The sequence below is a fragment of the Pempheris klunzingeri genome, chromosome 8 (genome assembly GCF_042242105.1).
Source record: "Pempheris klunzingeri isolate RE-2024b chromosome 8, fPemKlu1.hap1, whole genome shotgun sequence".
NCBI classification, from domain to species: Eukaryota; Metazoa; Chordata; class Actinopteri; order Acropomatiformes; family Pempheridae; genus Pempheris; species Pempheris klunzingeri.
Genome location: NC_092019.1, coordinates 18750694 through 18774775, shown reverse-complemented (window position 1 = coordinate 18774775; position 24082 = coordinate 18750694). Strand labels below are relative to the sequence as shown.

The 24082-nt window shown below is 41.7% G+C and overlaps 1 protein-coding gene across 1 annotated transcript; it reads right to left on the bottom strand.

Annotated features, from left to right (window-relative positions):
- Positions 1-20504, bottom strand: znf574 (zinc finger protein 574). The gene is made up of 10 exons (XM_070836161.1): positions 20449-20504; positions 18161-18318; positions 9410-10589; positions 9107-9321; positions 8588-8767; positions 8262-8356; positions 5456-5550; positions 2965-3113; positions 2241-2528; positions 1-891 (listed from the first exon to the last, which is right to left on the bottom strand). Exons 1-10 carry the CDS (start codon positions 20459-20461, stop codon positions 292-294), a joined length of 2973 nt encoding a protein of 990 aa, XP_070692262.1. The 5' UTR covers positions 20462-20504; the 3' UTR covers positions 1-291.
- Between the last annotated feature and the right edge of the window lie 3578 nt (positions 20505-24082).

Genomic DNA, 24082 nt, shown 5'->3' with positions numbered 1-24082 from the left:
AGCGTTTCATCTGCGCATCAGCCTTTATTTCAAGAGTTTTACACTGTTTCAACAATGTCATTAAATACATTTTCCGCTCAAGGAAAGTTGTAAAACGTTGTATTACTACACAGGATGGGCCTTTCGTTGAAACTGCCTTAGAAACCTATCAAACTATATACATATAAAGGGAATAACTGCATATCCTTCAATTATCAAACTTACTCACTCCGTCAGCGGTCTATATTCTCAACTAATCTTTCAGTCTTTCTCCACTGTGCTGTCCTTTCCACAACAGTTTTTATTATGCCTTCATACAGTCTCCTCCACAATGAACTCAATGGCATGCTGTGGTGACTGGCTCGTCTCCACCATGGTGATTTCACTTCCATCCATCGTGATCGTGGGAACAGTAATGGACTGAGTTCCCAGAACGGAGGAAGGCAGGATGACGACCTGTGAGGCGCCCTCTATGCCACTGAGCTGATCAGACGGGATCATGACCGTCTCAGCACCTCCTTCAGCCCCCTGCAGTACATAGATGGTCTGCACTGAGCCAGAATCAACCTCCCCTGTGGCAGCCAGAGAAGACAGCGCCTTGGCCCCCTCCAGCACCTTCTGGATGTGGGCAGCCTCCGTTGCCTGTGCTGCTTCCTCAGCGGTTTCCACAGGCAGGTCTCCGTGTAGCCGGATGTGCTTATCGAGGTTGGAGCGGGAGCGGAAGGCAGCAGGGCAGTGGGAACAGGGGTAGGGCTTCTCCCCACTGTGGGTGCGGGCATGCTCAGTGAGCCGCGCGGCCACGCTGAAACTCTTGCCGCAAATCCAGCAGCAAAAAGGCCGCAGGCCGCTGTGGATGCGCTCATGGTCCTGCAGATGAGGCAGCTGGCGGAAGCGCTTGCCACATGTGGTGCACTGGTGGAAGGATGGGGGAGAAAGGGGAAGTGGACAAGAAGAAAAGTTAAGACAGTGACAATGTTCACAACGTTGTCAGGGCATAAACTCGACTGCAATTAATATTTTCTGAGGATCTCTCTTAATATTTTCCTGCAGATGCAGCACTTCTGGCTGGGGTAGAGGAAGTGCAGAGCAAGCGGGCTAAGACAGACACAAAGCAGTACAGGCGCCACACTGCAACCATTTCTTTATTTTCACACAATTAATTGGTTAACTGCTTGGTCTATAAAACAATTTAAAAAATGCACATTACAATGTCGTAGACCTAAGGAGATGTCTTGTTTTGTACTACACTCCAAAGCCCAAGTATACTCTGTTGGCTCTCACAGAAGAAAATGTTGCATTTCTGCTTGATAAATAACGATGGATTATCTGAATATCTGCCAGTTGATGTGCAGTGGATCGATTAATCACTGCAGTTTGCATGTGTGGATACCAGAGAAAATGCTTGTGAGCTGAGAGCACAGTAACTTCTAAATAGAGTGATCACATTAACAATTCCACAGTTGTACCTGTCCTGCCACCCTAACATTTGCTCTCTTCTTGATCCCAGCTGAATGAAGACAATGAACTACAACTAGATACTTGATTAAACCTGAGGCACTACAAAAGATGACTTTGTTGTGCTTTGCTTCGATTCCTACTGGGGATGCTCAGATTGAAACTGTAATCCCTGTTGTCAGTTTTGCACTTTCAGAATCTCTGTGACATATACTCCAATAAAATCAGCTTTCCTATCGAGTTTGCTCTTTATATACTCAAATAAAAGGTGTTCCTTCAGGAACGCATGGTGTATTTGATTTTAATTAAAATTCATCCCCATAACTGCCTGTGTGTTTGAGGACCAATGCTCCTTGAACCTTTATCCTTAGCATGCCTGATAAATATGGCACAAACCAAAGCCACAAACATTAAATCAACGTCTACAGTCCGACGTGCTGTGATGGGCTTGGGTGGGTCCATAGTTGATGTCCTGCCTCGTCACCAGAGCAGCAAAGAGAGGGAGAGAGTCCCAGAATAGTAACAGGCACAGAGGGGAGCTGACAGGCCCTAACTCAGCCCTGCCATTAATCACAGGTACACAGGGAGGGAGGAAACACCCGCAGGACACACACTGCAAAAATGGCCATGGTCCAGAACCAGCAAGATGGCCACAGCTCTGAACGGGTGTGACCATGGGGGTGAGGCAGTGCTGGATTTCAATTTGAAATACAGGAGTTACAGGGTTTGAAAGCTTTGTATAAATAAGGACAAAATGCAATTCAGAATGCTTTTCATGCAAGTGCACACATGACCAGCCTTCTTACCTCGAAGGGCCTCTCATCAGTATGTGTCCTCATGTGAACACTGAAGGTGGAATTGTAGGAAAATTCCTTGTGGCAAATCTGACAGCGGAAGCGGGGTCGGTTTTTGGACTTGCTGAGCGTTCCTTGGAAGTGGGCCAGTACGTGCTCCTCCAGGGCATTATTGGAGGTAAATCGGCGGCGGCAAGGCCTCACTGGGCATTTGAGAGGTGTTTGGCCCGTGTGGGATAACCGATGAAGGTCGAGGCCCTCTTGTGTCATGCAACGGTGGCCGCATAGGTCACACTCAATCTGAGGGATAAAGCGAGGAAGGAGAGAGAAATAAGAGGGAGACAAACCAGATGGTAAGAAGATGGAGGATAGATAGCAGAGGGCAATTCATGAAAAGAGAAATGGTCAGTGTCCTTGTGCTCTAACAGAGGTAACCGCAAAGTCAGTTTGATTACAACTAGGGACCCTTTTCGCTAACCTCACATTTCCTGTCTGTCAGCTATCCAATAAAGCCAAAATGCCAAGAATTAAAATAAGAAAAAGGGAAGGAGGATAAAATGATAACAGGATTTCAACACTTGGCCTGAGTTCTTGTTTCACCCTTGTTAAAAAACAAATGTCACTTGAAATGTAGCAATATCCACACTCTGAATAGATATGCAGTGAAGAAATAGGACCTGCTGGATAAAAAAATAGAATAATCATTTATGATTTCACAATTTTCTGTGCTCCGAACCTGTCCTGTACACCGTCCCCGGCCTTGACCTCGACCACGACCAGTATTCTTCTCCTCCTCTGTGGTAGGGCAACGCTGCATGTGGATTTCCAGCACCGCCTGGTTCACAAACTGGGATGAACAGTGGCCACATGTCGCTGGCTGCTTGTCTGCAAGGGAAAGATGTCAGGTTTTAGACAGGTGGTCACGTTTCTTCATACTAGAAGCCCCTCCCATATAACGTTAATATCTGATGGTTAATATGAGCGTGATGGTTGTTAGCCCTCACACCATCACGCAGTGACAACATGCAGGAATGTGTGACATGTAGAAATGGCTGGTGATGAGCATGCTGCCCAAACATTCAGATTCAGCCAGTTTTTCAGAGTCAACAATGGCTGCTAATGATGTGAACACACAGGCAGAAATGTATACCACAAAGTGTAAGGAATGAACCTGTGCTGTGATTAGTAATTAAGCAATAGGCCTTTTCTATTGAAGGCATTTTGACATGTCACAGTAAGAAAAGATCTACATAAAATAACTAATGATGGCTGAATTCCATTTAGCTGTTTCGGTTCTAAGGTCCTAGCACTGAGCAGTGATGTGCGTCCTGCATCTCTGAAATTCATTACAATCCGTTCAGGACTCTTCAGTAAACTCACTGCATCCTATCATGAATCCTATTTTTTCCCTGATAATGTTACATTGTAAACAACAAATACAAATTGACATCATATAAATGAACAAAAGAAACCTCACGGTCAAATATTAAACATCTGATTGAGTTTGTTACTCTACACGAGACGTCCAACTGCAAAGCTCAGAAAACTGAGATACACGTTGTCTATCACAGCATAGTCTAAAAATATTAAGATATTATTTATAAGACATATCGCCCTATTTAACACCACAATTTGTCAAAAACACAAATCCTATTGGGAACCTACTCAATTTGCCTGGAACCCACTCAAAGGACCACCCGTGGGTCCCGGGGGCTCATTACATTGAAAACCTATCAACGTCACTGATTGTGCCGCTGACTTGCTGTCACTTGAACCGAAGTGAGCCATCATTAATAGTATAAGAAACATCTGTGATTTTCCTAATATGACATGTTAAAATGTCTGCCTATTGGTTGGTTGACTGATTAGTTAATCAAAAAAAACTATTTGGTAGTCATCAAGTAATCTGTCAAACAAAAAATTTGATGATTTGTTGCTTTTCTCTCTTTTATTAAACAATAAAAAATATTTTTGGTTTTTGGACTTCTGGTCAGAGTTCTGAAGACGTCCCATTGAGTTCTGGGAAATTGTAATGGGAATTTAATATAAATTGACCAAGACAATTATTGAAAGATTAATTATCATTATTTGTGGAGCTGCCACTAAAACGTATTTTCATCTGGCCAGTTACTCTCTCAATTACCCAATTAGTCGTTTGGTCTGACTCACAATTTATATGAACCCAAAGTAACGTCTTTCTGTCCAACCAACAGCTCAAAGCCTTAAATTATTTCATTTACAGTGATAAACAGTAGAGAAAAGCAGGAACCACAACTGAGAACCCAGAACCAAATGATTGATCAGTTTTCAAAATTGTTGCAGATACATTTTTTGTCAGTCTGCTAATCAATTCATCAGCTAATCACCTCAGCTCTGATCAGCTGGTGCCCTAGTTGTATTTTGGCAAAGCGAACCATGCTCTCGCCGGATTGCTTTAGAAAAGCTGGCTGGGAAATTGCTGACACTGATGGTTCATCAGCACGTCCATAGGTCATCACGCCAACATCTTGCAATCTGCTAACCATCTGTACTGTCTATCCCAGTGGGGACGATCCACTCTGCTCCCCATTGGGACCCTCTAATTAAACCTTTAATAAGGACAATCTCAGCCCATGGCCCTGGACTGATCAATGGATCAATGTCTCCAATCATCTCTCTCAGAGGAGCCACATACCTCTGACCCCTGCAGTACGCTGACTCTTCAAGCTTAACTAATGAGGTTGACGTTCCAACGCCCCCCCCAATTCATTTACCTCAACCCTCCTCCTCTGTCCCATATGGGACGCAGATCAATGGAAAGTCATTGACCTAATGCATTGAGGAACAATGCACATATAGCATGGATGCATGTTTGTATATAAACAAGATAAGCACAACCAGGCAAGCCGACGGGGGCATTTATCGCCGACTTGGTGTTAATCAATAGTAATCCACTGCATGCTGAACTGATAAGAACATTATATCTAATTGGTTCCCGTTTCAAACAGGCATTTGGGTCTGATTTCTTGATGTGTTCATCGCATTTTGTCTCATCTTTAATCTTCTTGAATGTTATGACACATATTAATAGATGGGAACATTAATCAGAGAAAGTGAAATGATGCCGGATGTGATATAAACAGCTGGAAAAAAAGATATTTAATGGCGACTTGTTATACGTCAATTTCGTTATTAGCTTCAGGATGCTCCTGCTACGTTATATCCCAGGGTGAGACCTGAACTCTCACCTTGGTGACTAAGCGAGTGCAGGTCCAGGTCCTTCCTGCGTTTGAAGGCCTCTCCACATTCAGGGCAAGGGAATGGATGGCTAGTGTGGAGCAGTCTGTTTAATAAAGGAAAAAACACACACACATACGATATTCACTCAAGTGTTTAAACATTTAGCATACTATTGACAATTCTAAGTCTGAAAGATGTTTTAACCTGCAAAAAGAATAATATGGACTTGCTTCCACAAAGGACAAATGATGCACAATACATGCAACAGTCATACAAACAATTACATTAGATAATTATGCATGAGTTCCAAGTACAAAGACTTGAAAAGTCCCTAATAAAACACAGAGCGGTACTGGGGAGGGGGGCATGTTTTGGTTTTAAGCTGCCGCCCTATATGTGACTCGTAGGAGGATTACCAGCAAGTATGTGCTTAGCTGTGCTTCAGGTTAAATAAGGGGTATTAGCTGAGTGTATAAGGGCTGGAGATAAAAGAACAGCAGTAGACTAGGAGGAGTCAGAGTTAGGACATGAAAGACTATATTTATCCATTGCATAACGTTACGCTGGATATAGCCTTAGGGGAGGAGAGAAGTGTTAGGATGTATTCACCTAATGCTGCATCAGGCCTGCTTTCACTGCATGGAAAAAATAAAAGTACTGGATCTCATAATCAGAACAACCACAAATGACGGTGAAGTTTAGGAAACATAGTACTCTACTAAATACTGTGTAACACACATACACATGTATGTATTATATACACATCACACAGCTACAATGTTAGAGCAAGCTTTCTTTACCACACAAGTCACTTAAAGTCAAGCAGGATACGAGAGGTCCTGTGCAAAGATCTCTCAAGGCCTTTACATGAAGCCAGGCTGTTCCTCCTCATCGATACCTCTTTCAGAACTGGTTGTATTCTTAGCACACAAGCAAAAGTAGCCAGAGAGAACCCCTTTTTAGAGAAAGCTACACTTTTTGATGTAAAAAATTATAGATCTGTCTCACTTCTTCCATGTATTCCTGAAACTATTGAGTGTGCCATCTTCACTTGACTTACAGCACATCTCCACTAGAACAACACTCTAGACCCCCAGTCTGGCTCTCCAAGGCAGACCACTCAACTGAGACTCAGATCCTCCTCTCCACCCTCCAAGAACTCAGGCTCTGCACTCTCCCTGTTCACAGCCTACCTCAAGTTATACCTATGGTGTAACTTGGAGAGAATCTGTGTCCGTTATTCACTCACATGGCTTTTCCAACACCAAATCTCTACACACCACCTGAAGCACAACCTTGACAATACCAAGCTACTCCCGTGACCTCTCCATTCCAACTGGACTGAAAGGTACCTGGGCGCGGCACTGGATGACCAGCTGTCCTCCAGCTGCGCCAGAAGATTAATTCTCCACCACAGGCCTGTTCCCCACCAAGAAGTCGGTGCAGGTGCCTAGGTCCTGTGCCTAGATTACTCCAACTTGCTCCTGGCTCGTCTGCCTGCATGTGCTAATTAACCTCCGCAGCTCATCAAGAAAGCTGGTCTTCAACCTACCAAAGCACTCCCACATCGCTCCTATACACCATGTCGGTGCTGAAATCCAATTCAAGTCACTGACACTTGCCTCCCATGTTGCACACCGCTCAGACCCAGTCTACATCCATCCAGAACATGGTCAAACCATGCACCTCACCCCGTCCACTACGCTCTGCTACTACTTATCAGCTTGTTAGTTCCTTGCTATGGGGGGGACCAGCTACCGCTCAACAAAATCATGACTAAACGCTGTCCTGACTCCACAACGGTGGAATGAGCTCCCCATTGACATTACAACAGCAGAGACTCCACACATCTTCAGACTGAAAACTCATCTGTTCAGACTGTAACTAGGCGAATAAAGCATATTTGATGACAATGAAATACTTGTACGATTCTCTCAAATTTCAGCTTGTACCCACATGGTTGAATGCACTTATTTTAAGTCATTTTGCATAAAACAATCTGCTAAATAAATGTAATGTTCCCTGTTAAATAGAAAATGGAAATCAATATTTCAGGGATAGCTGACCCTGAGGCAGCTGGGGGAATTAAAATTTCAGTCAGGGTCACCTCTTCTGTCAGCCAGATGCTCCTTAATGAGTAGGGGTGACACTGTGCGTACAGTGTTAGTACTTCATGTACTACTGGTAAAACAAAATGTATACAATTATACACACAAATTTACACAGTCCAAAGCCTAAAGTCAGCTTTTTAACCTTATACACTATTTTATTTTACATCCAATGTACTATAGCCGAAGCTAATAATATACAAGCACACACGCGCACACACACGGTATATCCTCTCCCCCCTTGCTCAACCAGCTAGGACACGACCAGGCTCTTTCCCCGTCCTGGGTTTTTATCGTTATCATCTTAATTTACTGGGCCTCTGTCTGTCAATCATATGTGGCTAAGGCTCAAGGGCACCAAGACATCTCAGTCAGCGTGTTTGCTACACAGCTTAAAGGTCTTGCTCAGTAGTCGGACACGGCTCAGCTACTACGGCTCCTGGCGAGGAGGAGGATGTTTATCTAAATCCTGTCCTGGGTCCTGTTTGGAACCACAATTCTAATGTATTTATATGGTAAGCAGGGCTGGGAATGATTGAATATTGACAATCTCTAGTCTATATGGAAAACCAGCATGTTAGAGCTGGTTAGAGTGATTAATATAACGTACAGTATGTAATTGAAGTTGTCAGATGTGTTGTGGTCATTCCAACCTGCACTCCAAATAAAGAAAGCTGAGTAACTAATGCCACAGAAGTGGTCTTACTTGTGATGGTTAAGCTGCTCCTCCGTGTTGAACCGCGAGGGGCAGTGAGGACAAGGGAAGAGATGAGCAGCTCCCTCATTGTCCAAAGTACACACCTGCATTGAGGGACATAACAACAACCAAGGTTTGGTTAGCCACCAAAAATCTTTTTTTTTCTTTTAGAAAAATAGTAATTTCAAAGTTGTGAACCTACTAAAAAAGGACTTGTATCAATGTTAATGGCTTTTAATATATATTATTAATGATATACATTTTTTTTGAGAATAAGGAATTTAACCCTTCTACTTGAGGTATTTTAATCTAAGAAAAAAGGGTTGAGATTGTACCGGTTTACGTCCACGCTTGCGGCGAGGCTGTGTTGATGTGTGAATGCGTTGGTGTCTCTTCAGGGTGGCTGCCTGGGAGAAGTTTTTGCCACAAACATCGCAGCTGAAGGGCTTGTTGCCCGTGTGGCTCATGCTGTGGCGCAGCAGGCTCTGGGAGTTAGTGAAGGACTTTGTGCACACCTTCACAACAATAGTCTGGATTAGTGCCATAGTTATATTTACAACAACTGTACATAAGTCTTGTAAGGGAATAAATAACAATTGTACATGGCTTAATTTTCTCATGCTATAATTGCCAATACCAACAGACAATTTTTGTTGTGCAGAGACACAATGGAGGACCTGTCAAATATAATGAGGCTGGAGGTTCAAATTGTGTCTGCATCATATGTAACCCACCTCAAAAGCATTACATCATCTTTTCGATGACAGCTCCATGACATGAATCACATTTACATCAAAGAAAATTATCCCTCAGACTGAAGAAAGGACAAATGTTGATTCAATTTTGATTGGCACCTTGCATGTGAAGAGCTTTTCTCCAGTGTGGCTGTAGACATGGGTGCGGAGAAAGACACGTCTGGTGAAGGTTTTGCCACAATAGGGGCAAACATGGGGTAGTGGTGTGCGGGCCCAGTCTTGCAGCAGTTTTGCAGGTGGAGGGTGGTTGGTGTTGTCCGAGTCTGCTGCAGTGCTGCCCTCTGATTCCTCCTTGGTGCTTGAACCTTTGTTTCCTGACACAAAAAACTTAATTAGTGGCCAAAACATGTGACAAATGGCTTCTTTTTTTCCAAATGGCCTTAAAACAAACATTTTGCTTACCTTTGAGTGCAAGGCCACCACTCAGGATCCTGAAAGAGGGCCTACTTCTCTTAGGAAGGGGTGAACCTGATTCATTAGCAGAGGCAGGTGGGGAAAGCAACCGCTTTGAGCTCTGTTGGCCATCCTGAGGTTTAATAGAGGCTGTTTCATCACCAGTTTCAGCTGCATCTGCCACCTCTGTTTCCGATTTGAAACGGTGTTCCCGGCGATGGTACAGGTACTGGGTGGTGTTCATGAAACTCTGGCCACAATGGGGGCAACTGTGTAGTGGCTCTGTCAGGTCGTGCTTCTGCTTACGATGGTCAATCAGACCTCCCTCATCACTGAAGCTCAGCCCACACAGGCTGCACATGAACGACTCAGGCTGTGTGAAACTGGAGGTGACACTGGCAGTGGAGGGAGTAGCATCCTGCCCGTGCTCATCAGTCCCATTGTTCCGAGTACAAACATCCTCTGAAGTTTCTCCAGGAACCACTGCCACATTCTCCTCGCCTTTTTGTCGGTGTTGCTTGCGGTGATAGAGAAAAAGGGTGGTGTTTAGAAAGCTTTCCCCACACACAGAGCAGCGGTGCAGAGCTTCTTCAAAGCCATGTTGGGTTTTACGGTGGGACACAAGTTCAGACACCAGGCCAAAGCATGAGCCACAATCCACACACAGGAGCACTGGTTCCGGCTTCGGCTTTTTGTTTGTCCCTCTCTTCTTGGGAGATGAATCTTCTGGATTAGAGGTCGAAGAGGCTACCTCAGAAACAGGCGGATGAACATCCTGAGCTGAAGAGGTATCTGCAACTTGCTGCCTCTCATCCTCTGCTACGGGTTTCTCCAATGGCTGTGGTTTAAGATTGCCAGTTTCACTCTTTATGAGTACAGAATCATCTGTATTCAAAGTTGGATTGGAGCTCTGAGCTGGGGCGGTCTCCGGCTGAGGCTGTGAATCAGGTTTGGACTTGCTTCCAGAGGCAGACTGCTGACATGTCTCTTCTTTACGGTGTTGCTGCCAAAGGTCCAGGCTCTTGAAAAGTTCATCGCAGTCTCCACACTGGTAGAGGATCCTGGGCTGGTCTGATGTCAGTTTTGTACTGACTGCTGCTTGCAAGTGCGCAACAGGTTGCACAGAATGAATTGCTTGGCCTTGAATCTGTGGGACTGCAACTGTCCTTGATATATTTATTACCTGTTGCTGCAAAGACAAAGGAGCAAAAAAGAAGAGACCAGAGATTATCCTCCGTGTTTCAGTTGTTTCTGTGTACAAAGGAACTAACTCCTTTGAATACTAATCAGCACCATTTTTATTTTATTCTGTCTAGCAGATGAGGGATGAGAATTCAGTACTGGGGTACTGAGGTCAATTAGAGCAGCATGTGTTCAGAGCCAAGGTTCCCTCTAAGAGCTCCAGACGGCCAAGATAAGGCTTAAGCCTGGCTGATAACTATCAAGGGCCCCTCTGGGTTGAATGGGTCACTCCACAGGGTTTTACATTTATTCCCTCAATCTACTTGGATGATAAAAAAAAACATCAAGGTCGAGGTTAAAGACGCCTGAAAGTGCCTTCATCACGACAGTTCAATATGTCTCACATAGTGTAATGATTCATTGGATTTTGTTTTAGCATTCTAGTTACTCTGAATACTGAGGACAACCTCCAGATGTGGTTTGGCTGATTCAATGTCATTGTCATTGCAATAACATGCATTTTCCCCTGTACAAATGCAGATTTCATGTTAACACCAGGTATAAATTAGGCCACAGACTACACCATTTTACATTTTAATGTGCTAATTTAGTTGTAAATTCAGGGAGGCTTGGTTGGTGGTCTGCTGTATGTGATTCTTTTTTTTCTGTATCTAAAGCACCTTTAAAATATTGTATGTTTGTGGGTCCTCTACCAATTGTAATTAGCACAAATCACAGTGCATTGAAACTTCAGTGGTTTGCTTAAATTGTTTTTCCCCCTTGTGTATAATAAATAATTAAATGTGTCATGAACAAAAATATAATTCATCAGACGGCATTTTTTTTAAATTATTGTTAGCTCAAAATCTCTCAAGTTCTGACAAACTGCTTTTTTGTCCACATCCCCCAACCTTTAATAGAGTAGACGGTCAGGATTAATCCAATTTTAGATATAAATTTATAAGGTTAAAAGGTATAAGGTTTTTCACACTGCAAAAACAAACCTTGAACATCGTTAAATTGGAGGCTGTGCAGCCGGAAAAGCTCAATTTCTATCTTTCTCTTTCAAGGAATTTATTGATAATCCTGATCATTCCGATTTGTAAAGATCGTCAAGTGACTTAAGGGCCTGACAGTGATCTCATTCTCTTTAATCTAAAAATTAGAAAGGTCTCATATCAATGGTGTTTATATTTAGCCTAATACAATTCATAATTTGGGGTTTTCCATATTTATTACATAAGCCCCTTATTTCTAACAAAATCAAATCAAGTCTTTTTGACCTATGTGACACTTTTTGTCTGATATAGAGATTATTACTGAATGATTTAACGCCTAACGCCTTCTATGCAGTTTTAGTCAGACAAAACACAGATAGATGACCAACAAAAACTATCATGACTTGACTATGTACTGTTAATTGGTACTGATGTTTCAGTAGAAGATGATACCCCAATCAAAAAAAAACAACAACATTTTAATATGGTGAGTGGGACACACAAGTGGGGAAAAGTTATCACTGCCCATTTAGCAACTGACCTCATGAAACATTTTCTTTACTTTTTTCTTGATGCAGAAGACTACATCAAAGTTTGCCATTTTATTGGATCATCTGTGGCACAGGTTGTGTTGTTTATCCACTGCTTACATGTAGCTTTTGATTACAATTAAAGAAACAAAACTGGCAGAAAACACGACTCTTATTGTGCAACAGCTCTTGTATAAACTCAACTTTATTAGCTTCATCAGCTAGAAAGGTGGTTAACTGCTACCCAGTGGCCATCTGAAGGTGTAAAAACACTTTACCACTAACTTGACGGATTACAATTGTTAAGACTGAGAAAAGTTAAGGATTTAAGTTTTCAGACAGCACCCCTACTAATACAGTACCTTTTAAATTGTTATTAGAGAGTTCCTACAGGTGCCGAATGTGAAGTGCATATTTTTAGTACGCTGATAAGGAAGTTTACAGATGCAGTAGGTGAGTCTAAGGTTGGTACAAAAGAGAAATTGGAGGGTGGTGAGGGGGTGAATTTCTTCAGTGAGATCAGGGTGCCCCTCTGGTGAACTTAATAGGGAAACTTTGACTTGGCTTGGTGGACAGTTTTGATGACATTTCTCAAACGTTCTCCTTTAGAGCTTCGTCTTCTCACCTCCAGATACAAGAGAAGTTAGACTTACACACTCAGTGGTCAGCCACGTGGCCTATCAGTATAGTTCCCTGAATTCCATCATTCTTCAGAAATACGTGTAGAGACATTTCTTCAAAGGGCTCTTTACATTTCATTTGAGGCATTAACAGCCATCGTCCATCCATACACACATTTTCTTCTGCTTATCGAGAGCTGGGTCACAGTATGTCACTTACTATACGCAGAAATTATGATAATCTAACTAATGAAGTGGAGATGCTGGCAATAAACCGACTTGTGGTAAAGTGGAGGCCAGGAAGGCATAAGGTACCCAGGTTTTATAGTGTTTCTCCAGCTGTTTCCTCTATAAGAAGGCCAATGAGCGATCCATCAGGAGAAAGTATGGCATTGACTGATCCATTTCTCATGCTCCTCTTCCCACTGGCGACTCAGGATGCAATTTGTCTGTCACGAGTGTCACTGTGCTTTATGGACGCGTGTTGAAGACTGTAAGGATGGAAGTCTGGGCACAAGCTCAGACAGCCATGCCCTACTGCTAAACAAGGGCCAATGACTGCTTTTAACCTTGAGGGCTTTCTGAAGCTGTCATGGGAAAACCAAAAAAAAAAGTGCCAGTCACACCAGCACTTGGCTCAATGTGTCAAAGTTAAATGGAAAAACTCTCCCCATTATACACCTTTCAAGCTTTGAAACTCAAACAGTGTGTTTGTTGAACTAATAGAGCTCAGCATATTTATGAAATTCATCCCAAAATAGTATATAAGAGCTCAGACAACAGAAAAACAATGCATTTACATACAAAGACAGACATTTAGTACACAGAAGCATTACACTAAAAAGATGAAGAAAATTAGCTTTTGTTCCCTTGAATATAAATTGTTGATTATTATTGGAGCATGAGGAACATTCTGGTGATTCAGCTGGCTTCGCCGCATACCATGTAAATACAGCGTCCTGGAACTCAACGTGTCCTGTGACTTTTATCATGTCATTCCCTCCTGCGCCCTCCTGTTCTTTTCTCTACTCTGGTTTGTCAGATTAATGACTAAAAATAATGCAGTACTGGCAGTATTTCTTCTAACCAGGTTGCCATTGCACTGCATCATATGACCAAAAACAACCTCTCCATTAAGCAGGCTTATATGTTCTGACTTAAATTCTGTTATACACCAACACTTTCAGGGCTTCTTCAAAGTATAAAACATGCACAATTACATATTCTGAAACATAAAACCTGATTTTATAGTCCAAGCCTCCATAATCAATCCACTTTTCGCAATGCCACATTTTTGCGGTTACACCCATTGTCCTCAATAGTGACTCATTACTCATTAAAAAAACATGTTAATGTGTTAATTTGCCATCATGCTAGCTGGTAGCACTTCAGTACGTAAAAAAAAAAACTGTTGTATAATCTAAGACCTTACTACACAACCACTGTCCATTTATCAGGGTATAATGAAGATGTACGCCAATAAAAAAGGGAGATTTTTTCCCAACACATTACAGGTAATGTCAAGATCTCCACATCCACTAAAGAGTGAAAAGAGAAAGAACATTTTAAGGATGTAGGATTAATAACTCTTAGGATTATTTTTGTTTTTACTTTATTTCTGTGTTAATTTTAGATCATCTTTGGCAACTCATGCGAATCTGAATGCAAAAGTGAATATTGTCTATTAGGTCTGCATCTAGCGATTGTTTTCATTGTTGATTAATCTGTTAATTATTGTTAATTATTGTTTGGTCTGTAAAATGTCAAAATATGGTCGAAAATGTCGCTCAGTGTTTCCCAAAGCCCATGATGACGTCCTAAAATATCTTGTTTTGTCCACAATCCAAGGATATTTCATTTACTGTCGTGAGGAGGAAAGAAACAAGAAAATAGGGGAAAACAGAGGATTCAGACTTTTTTTTCTGGAAAACTTTTACAAACCAATTCATGGATTATCAAAATAGTTGGAGATTAAGTTAATAGTTGACAGCTAATTAATTCATCATTGCAGCTATATGCTGACAGTTGCATCGGAGGAGAGCGCAACTTGAAAATGATGAAATTAATCCGAGCACACGGTCGCAAATACAGCTGAAATATTTTTTAGATCACATCGTTTCAGTCTGTCAAGCCTTCATCGGGTATATGGGCAGCATCAGAACACTTCCATATACATTCACCAGCCACTGTATCAGGTACTCCTGTTCAACTGCTTGTTAATGCAAATATGGATCTAACTAATGAAGTGGAGATGCTCACAATAAACAAACATTCGGTAAAGAGGGGGCCAGAAAGCCTTCCATTAATCCCTGATTATGAACACCTCAAAGGGCATTACCCTGTTTATACCACAGTCACTTGCCAAAGATGAAAAAATTAAGACCATTAGTTTATATTTTTCATGCGTTTTGCAATCTAAATCAAATCAAATGTTTCCCTGGTTACACCTGAGGATTTGGCTTATACCTGAAATAATCATCACCATCCCATTAGGTTGTTGCAATGCAATGGAAACTTTGTTCACTACTACAGTGAACAGGCCGAGTCTTAGATATGACTTGGCAACGGGAGAAACTTCTAGTCAGCTCAGCTCATAGAGCCCTTTGGCTGAGCTATGAGCCAGACAGCTAACATTATGCTAGCAAGATTCAAGTCAATAACACTGCGTACAGTTGACAAACACTAAATATAATTTGACAGCATGTTTAACAACAAGATTAGTTAGCTATCCAGCCATGTGACTGTCCCCAAAAGAACATCAAGATTTGCACCAACAAATGCCAGGCCATGTGCAAGGACACTGTCGGCCGCAGCATGAAGTAGCAAGTTGAATAGCGAATGGGATGTGAGATGATCACTTCTCTGATACAAAGTCCAGACGGGCAGTGTACTTCCTGCAGCTTGTGTGTTACAGTCTCCATCCGGTGTTCAGAGGATGAGACACTGAAGGACTACACTCATCATTGGAAATAAGTTTATTTGTTAATGTGTTGCAATAAATTATAAATAGAGACTTTGACTACTCATTATTCATTTTATGTAGCCAGCGCATTAATATTAAACAGCTGACAGACAGTTTTAGGGGAACTTAGTAGGTGTCCTACATCGCTTGTTAATGGACACCCTGCAGCCAATCAGAATCAAGTATTCATCCATGGTGTGTGTACCGTTACATTATGACCTTTAGAAAGCCTTGCAGTGACATGGATGTTGCTTCAGATGTACAGTGGGGCAAAAAAGCATTTAGTCAGCCACCAATTGTGCAAGTTCTCCCACTTAAAAAGATGAGAGGCCTGTAATTTTCATCATAGGTATACCTCAACTATGAGAGACAGAATGAGAAAAAAAAATCCAGAAAATCACATTGTCTGATTTTTAAAGAATTTTTTTGCAAATTATGGTGGAAAATAAGTATTTGGTCAATAACAAAAGTTCATCTCAATACTTTGTTATATACCCTTTGTTGGCAATGACAGAGGTCAAACGTTTTCTGTAAGTCTTCACAAGGTTTTCATACACTGTTGCTGGTATTTTGGCCCATTCCTCCATGCAGATCTCCTCTAGTGCAGTGATGTTTTGGGGTTGTCGCTGGGCAACACGGACTTTCAACTCCCTCCAAAGATTTTCTATAGGGTTGAGATCTGGAGACTGGCTAGGCCACTCCAGGACCTTGAAATGCTTCTTACGAAGCCACTCCTTCGTTGCCCGGGCGGTGTGTTTGGGTTCATTGTCATGCTGAAAGACCCAGCCATGTTTCATCTTCAATGCCCTTGCTGATGGAAGGAGGTTTTCACTCAAAATCTCACAATGTTCTTTGGATGCAACTCAGCATTCTTTCTCCTCCAAACACGACAAGTTGAGTTTTTACCAGAAAGTTCTATTTTGGTTTCAGCTGACCATCTGACATTCTCCCAATCCTCTTCTGGATCATCCAAATGCTCTCTAGCAAACTTCAGACGGGCCTGGACATGTACTGGCTTAAGCAGGGGGACAGGTCTGGCACTGCAGGATTTGAGTCCCTGGTGGCGTAGTGTGTTACTGATGGTAGCCTTTGTTACTTTGGTCCCAGCTCTCTGCAGGTTATTCACTAGGTCCCCCCGTGTGGTTCTGGGATTTTTGCTCACCGTTCTTGTGATCATTTTGACCCCACGGGGTGAAATCTTGCTTGTTTGTAGGTGACCAAATACTTATTTTTCCGAGGAATTTACCAATTAATTCATTAGAAATCCTACAATGTGATTTCCTGGATTCTTTCCCCCCATTCTGTCTCTCATAGTTGAAGTGTACCTATGATGAAAATTACAGGCCTCTCTCATCTTTTTAAGTGGGAGAACTTGCACAATTGGTGGCTGACTAAATACTTTTTTGCCCCACTGTATTGGCATCATTTGTGTGTTGTGTCATTTCGTATCTTTCTTATCTTTTTAATGCTATTTTCTCAGTGATTACACGTGTGCTTTGTGTTAGTTCAAGGTGCTTATCTCTGTAAGTCATCTGATTGGATGATTGAGGCAGCTCCTATGTGATGTATATGGAGGTGTGGTGATGCTGCCCACATACCTTATTGAATGTTGTGATCTAATAAGTATTTCAACAGTAAGCTCACTTTTTTCATGCTGAGCCTAAACTACATACACTAAGCTCCAACGGTGATAATGCTGTCTGCTCTGTTTCTAAAATAAAGACAAAAAGGACTATTTTCACATAAACATTAGATAAACTGATAAATCACAATTTATTCCCCCTGATGTTGTGACAATATTCTAATGCTGCCCTCTTGACCAGTCTTCTCTTGAAGGAGATTTTAGAGCTTAATGAGACTTTTACCTGATTAAATAAAAGGAGAAAATCAAATGAGTGATATCAAGTAACAATTACCATAAATATAAATCTTTGTTGTCATACATACTCTACTAAAACTAATTCAGTCTAATACAACACTCCTGCAATAAATCCTTTCTTTGTGAAGATTACAATGTTCAGTTTTTTGTCCTTCAACTTTATGGTCATTTTGGAGGCTGCAGTTTGTGGTGCTTTGTATTGTAATTGCATTGCCTTATGCTGACAGGTGTTTCAATTATTTTGTCCATCCATTTAGGGTAGGTAAGGCAAAATAAAAATATGACATCAGCATACACCTAAATCATACATTAATACACAGCAACACCTTGAAATGAGTCAGTAAATTATTACAAACATCTCAATGTTAAGTGCTCTGATCAAGGTCACTATTAATATGATGAGTAGCAGAGCACTGTCAATTTATGACTGAAGTTATACTTTGGCTTCAATGTCATTCTCAAGATCTGATTAACAAACACTGCTGGTCATGTCAGGCCACACCATCGCAATACTGGTCTATTTGCACTCACAACACTCAGGCCACTCACATGACAAAAAGGGGACACAGTTCACTGTGCCGGTATTTACCCGAGTCTGCAGCAGTGGAACAGTGACAGGCGTGGTTCCAGATGTGTCTGGCTGCTCATCCTCTGCAGTGCACGTCAATTGGTGCTCAAGTACCTCTTCCAGAGTGTTAAACTCCTGGTAGCAGGGGAAGCACATGTACACTGACGAACTCTCCATGGCTGCCAGGGGATTGCAAATCAAAAACATTTCATGAGAAACGCAGCAATGCAAAACTGATTTAGATAAAGACGAAACAGTTCACAAAACTCAGCATGTTTAGAATATGAAAGTGATACCACAACGTGAGCCTTATACAGATGCCTGCTTGCCTGTGCATTACATTTAAAAGTTAGGTTGTGAACATTGCCCTCTCCTGATGAAAAGGCGTGCCTGCATATATTATCACGACAACACCTTGGACACAAGTGCCAGGAGGCTAACTCTGGGGTTGCCAAGATGACTCACCATGCGCTGAGCCTGGGCTAATTGTTATTTTGACCATGCAGGTTGCTGCTCAGGTAGAGACCTTGCCAAGTCTTTCTCTCTCTCTGTGATTCCACAAGTCAAGTCGACGTTTAGCTCCTACATCAATTAGATGTGTGTTGTAATTGGACCCACTGGAAGTGCTGTCTAGCACATGCTGCTGCTGAATGTAACTATAATTGAAACACAATCCTACCCACTGTTTACCAGTGGACCTTATACTGCACCAGGAAAGATCTACTGTGAGAAAAGAACCTTACAAATCAGAGCATCCCAATAAAAGACATTCATCATTTTAATTGCCAGATGAGGATATAACCTATATGATAATGTATTGATATTCTATATTTTTCTTATTGTCAACAAATGCCATGACAAGATCAAACCCAACAATGCTATGCTGGTCTATCTCGCAGTGCTTTCCTACTTCCCCAGCGTGCCTGTGACACTCATCCCCAAGCCTATTTGTTCCTACTGAGGATGCAAATCTTTGAAAATGAGTCACAAATATATGGATTGATTTTTAGGCAACAAAAAGTTAGTCAAGCCGGAGTAAAAGCTAGATTTCTTGGGGACTACTTTCAGCTGCAGATTTGATGATTTAGTATTTACAGCAGCAGGATGGTGCATGAGGAATAAACTCAAAAGACTAAAGCAATCCCATTAACTAACATGTCACTCTGTGCAACTCACTAATAAGTTTTTGGACAACAAGGAAAGTCTATGACACAGAGTGATAAGCTGTATTTGGCGTTTGCCACACACACACACACACACACACACAAAATACTTGTTAATGAGATCAATTTCATTTTAATTTTACTCTTTTCATGGGACTTGTTTATGGTGAGAAGAATATGGCCACAATTATTTTGACAGTCAATTATGCCATAATAATGCCCCAGTGCCCCCTGTTGGGATGATGGTCTTGAGGTCTGTGTCTGTTTCCCTCTTTGTCAGGCGGAACTACCCTGTCAGACACCAGGTCTGTGTACAGCTGCTACACCTCAGTCTGGCAGTAATGTTACAGGATCCGATATAATCTAGTTACCTCAAAGTAAATCAGTAAAAATCTGTTTTTTCCCCAATATGCTTTTATTGGTGAGCTAGGTGGACTTAACATGTGTCCCAACGTCATGGATGCTATTCCATGACATTCACTGTGGAGGATAACCTGGCGCTGGCCAATACTTCACGTTATAGTGTTAACTGTATGAACAAAGTCAGTCCGATGTTAACTCACAGGGGGACAAGGAGGACAAATACACACATTATTCGTAGTCCATGCCATCGCTGGCTAATACCAAGCTTCGTGTTAGCTCCTTTAGCCGTGTGGCTGGAGGTCTGACCCGAGCTAGGACAGCTCTACAGCTAAAGCTACCGGCTAGCTGTTAGCTTACAGGCTGTATTATCTCTGACCAGTACTGTGTTGCTAACATGCAACGATGGCCATTTTTCTAGCAACATGGCGAACAGGCCACCGGCGTGGGGAACTAGCTCTCTTGCTAGCTCGGATGCTAATAAGAAACACCGCCGGATCATTTCTCTGTAGCGGGCGTAGAAGCCAGACTCGCTGGCGACTAAACCCCTTTTACCACTTGGACCAGTGGTGCTTACTTTTTAGTACCAAGGAGAAGAAGAAGAAAAGACCGAAGACGGAGGGCGGGATATGCTTCTTCGGTGGTATAATGGCGGCGACAGACTTTAAGTTAACATTAGCTGTCTCCCCCCGTTGAAATCCTCCATACATGAATATCAGTGAACAATATGTCACCCGAAAAGTAGCATTCACACAAAATAAGTAAAATTATTTCAACATAACTCACCGTCCTCAGACATTAGCGGTCGAGGAAATAGGACAACAACTTCAGTTTTTTCTGCATGTTAGAAGGCTTGCTCTGATTGGCTGAGCCGGTCACTTCGTTGACCAATAGCGTTGGACTACACAAACCGCTGAGCCAGTTTGTAGTCCAGGAGCGCGCCAATGTGGCTGCACAGGGGTCAGTGTGCAGAGGAAGAGGCAGAAATGAGAAACACTTGTACATCACTTGAGCATTTTCATTTTCTGCTATTCAGCTCTTACACTCCACTACATTTAGCTGACATTTATAGATGCTCTTGTCTTTGCAGATGAAGGCACAAGACATATTAGCTGAGCTCTGCGGCCTCAGTTTTAAAATGTTGCTTACATCTTAAGTGCAAAAGTAAAAATTATCCAATAATATGAACCTCTCTAAAAGAGGCCATTCTGCATAAGCAATGGACCTACCTCAACATTATTGTATGACATGCTCATAAGCAATGATGTGTTGAAAATAGGTATGCAGTGTTTTAACTTTTAAGCTCTAAACTCTAGTTTACACAAGCATAGGGCAGTACAACTGCAAAACACACACTGTACACACACAGAACACACATTGTACACACACTGTACACACACTGTACACACACAGAACACACATTGTACACACACTGTACACACACTATAGATGGTTTGTAGTTGATATACAGGTTCCAAATCAGAAAATCAACCAGTGGTCGCTTCTAGTTAGTTAATATCTGAGTCTCCCCTTCTCTGCTTAAAACCAGATGAGATCAACAGTAGCCTCTTAAAATAGCATGAATCTTCAATAAATCAAATATGTCACAGAAGTTATTTTGTATTTTTTCTGTTTGCGAAATGAGTTGCAGAGGAGGAAGAGCAAAGAGAGGATGAAGTAGGATTATACCTGAGCAAACAAAAGTCCATTCACAAGAGTGACATGCATTTTAAGTTTATTTAATTAACAAGAGAAGCCATACTGGCATTATGGGCTAAATCTCTTTTTCAAGCGTAGGCAGTAATAACAACGAATTACAGACCAACAACACAAAACAGATAACACAAAATATGCCGCAAAATCGATCACATAACATATTTAATCCCAGAAACAGCTTGTGTGGCACCTCAGAACCACCCAAGGACTATGTAACCTTATATACATCATATTGAAATCATCATTATTGGTTAATTAAAGCCCAGTTTGTCTGTATTTAAGACAATGCAGTATTGAAACCTTCGGTGTCCTTGGTAACGAACTGTGTGTATATGGCATTGATGCATTTGTTTATACATACGGCGAATCGTGGTATAAAGCTTTATTACTGCAGCTCCTCAAGGGTTATTTGCTGATTTTTATTCATCTTTTTCATACAAAGACGGCTGTAACTGTCTGATATGACTTCAGCTACACTTGAATAATCACATGGGTTTATTAAATCTACACTATAAGGCCTCACAACCTCCTCAGAGTGAGCACAGCCAGCTGCTGTATTATGGTATTATATACAGAGGTCAGTGAACGTATAGACTAGCCCACTCCACTCATTTCCCAGAATTACACAGTGCCCTGATGTGCCCCATTGGCTGATTGGGAAGATGAGCAGCTCCTCCAGACTCCTTAACCTGACTCCAAATGGTATTAAAGAGCCGGCCGGGCATTCAGCCAGAGGGTCCGGGGCCACTCAGGCTCCACAGAAACTGTACAATCAACGCCCAGTAGAATAACATTATACAACCTTGACATATCATATCATCATGATGACAACTCAGCAGCCATGTTTCTCATTGAAGGCTACAGTTAAGAGACTGCAAGTCCCAGGAGAGGAAGGCTGTCTCGTTACACTGTGGCTCAGTGGTAGAGTGGGTCGTCCCTCAATCTGAAGGTCGGGTGTTCGATCCCCAGCTCCTATGGGTCAACATGTCGAAGTGTCCTTGGGCAAGACGCTGAACCCCAACTTGCTCCTGAAGCAGCTTCAGTGTGTGAATGAGTATGAAAGAATAGTCTCCTCCAAATTGCATTCCTCCTGTATGAATGATGTGTGAATGGGTGAATGTCATGTAAAGCGCTTTGAGTAGTTGAAATAACTAGAAAGGTGCTATACAAATACAGACCATTTACCATGATTGCTCAGCATCTCCTTCATCTTTTTCTTCTTTTTCATCTGCCCTAACAGTTAAAGACTTTTCTTACAAATCAGATTCACCTTGAAAACAGAAGCCTCAGAACATATTTTGCTGTACATGCCCTGTAAGGAAATATTTTTGGAACGAGATCCACATCTGGTTATCTTGTTTTCCCACGTTAAACTCTTTTCAGACAATCTTCCATCTGATGTATGTGATTTGGTTTTATGTCATTATAATTATACCAATACCTTATTCATACAACAAAGTAGGAAGCCAGCAAGCCCTCATATACCCTGGATATGATCGACTTTGTGAATTGTTTTAAATCCCTTAAACTGTCAGTACAGACAACAAATAAGAGGAGAAATTATTAGAAATTATTGAGGCCAGGTCTCAGTAGTTATTGGTTTAAATGAGGGTGAATGGCTGCTCTGTATGACATTATGATGGTGTTACTGATCTGTATATTGAGGTGTTGTCACCCACACAACTGCATTACCCTGTCGACGTTTCTAACTTAAAAAGTACATTAGCATGGTTTGTAAAGCAAAATATGTCTTCAAATGTCTACATAAGACTAAAGTTCTTGCTTCTGAAAACAGACCAAGGACTGGGTCATACAAGGGCAAAGTATTAATTTATGTGAGCTGAACCTGACGGGAAGGCTTAAAGGTAACCAGGAATTTTAGCAAAGCGCTGCAAAGGTTCTGCCAAAGCATATAAATATTTTCTACTGAAACACAGAGAGAGATGAAAGAAGAAAGTTCACGGACACCCTGAGACTTCATTAAATCCTGCTCTTCTTTTGTGAACAGCACATTCTTGTCTGAATGAAAAAAATTGAGTGGCTGTGAGACAGATGTGGGAGACACTTCCTTGGTCTTTGTTAAGCGGCAATGAAAATATTCAACCGTGTTTGAGATGTGTGCTGAAGGTCATTGAAGTCATGGAGCCAAGTGAGACCTGAAGTCAGGTGCGATTCTCTGATATCTTGAAGCTAAAGTCAGACGACAAAAAGTGAGATATATCCGTTAACCAACAGTGTCACTGAAACACACCGCCACCACAAAACTGTATGAATATCAGCGTGTTAATGATCACACGTCTGATACAATCAGACTGTGGAAGATTTCATCAGTCGAGGTCAAAAACATTTTCACTGACATTTGCAATAGCATGGTTCCCATAACAACCGAAGTGATTTCATCATTCTCCAACTGGTCCCTTCCAGAGTTCACTGATCCACCAGACTCCTCTGCAGAGCATAACCAGAGCTTCATTTTATTAATCCCTCCATGAAAAGGTTTCACTCAAAGCTAAAGTAAATCCTGTGACTCACAGCCAATAAGTAAGTTTATAATACTCGGCCTGCTAAAAATTCCACACCAAAGTACATTAAATGTGTGCTGCTTTATATTCAGTACATTTAGTTATTAATATTTCTTGTAGGAGAAAGGGTACATTTGTACTTATCAAAAGAAGCCTAGAAACTGGGTGAGTACCCACAAGAA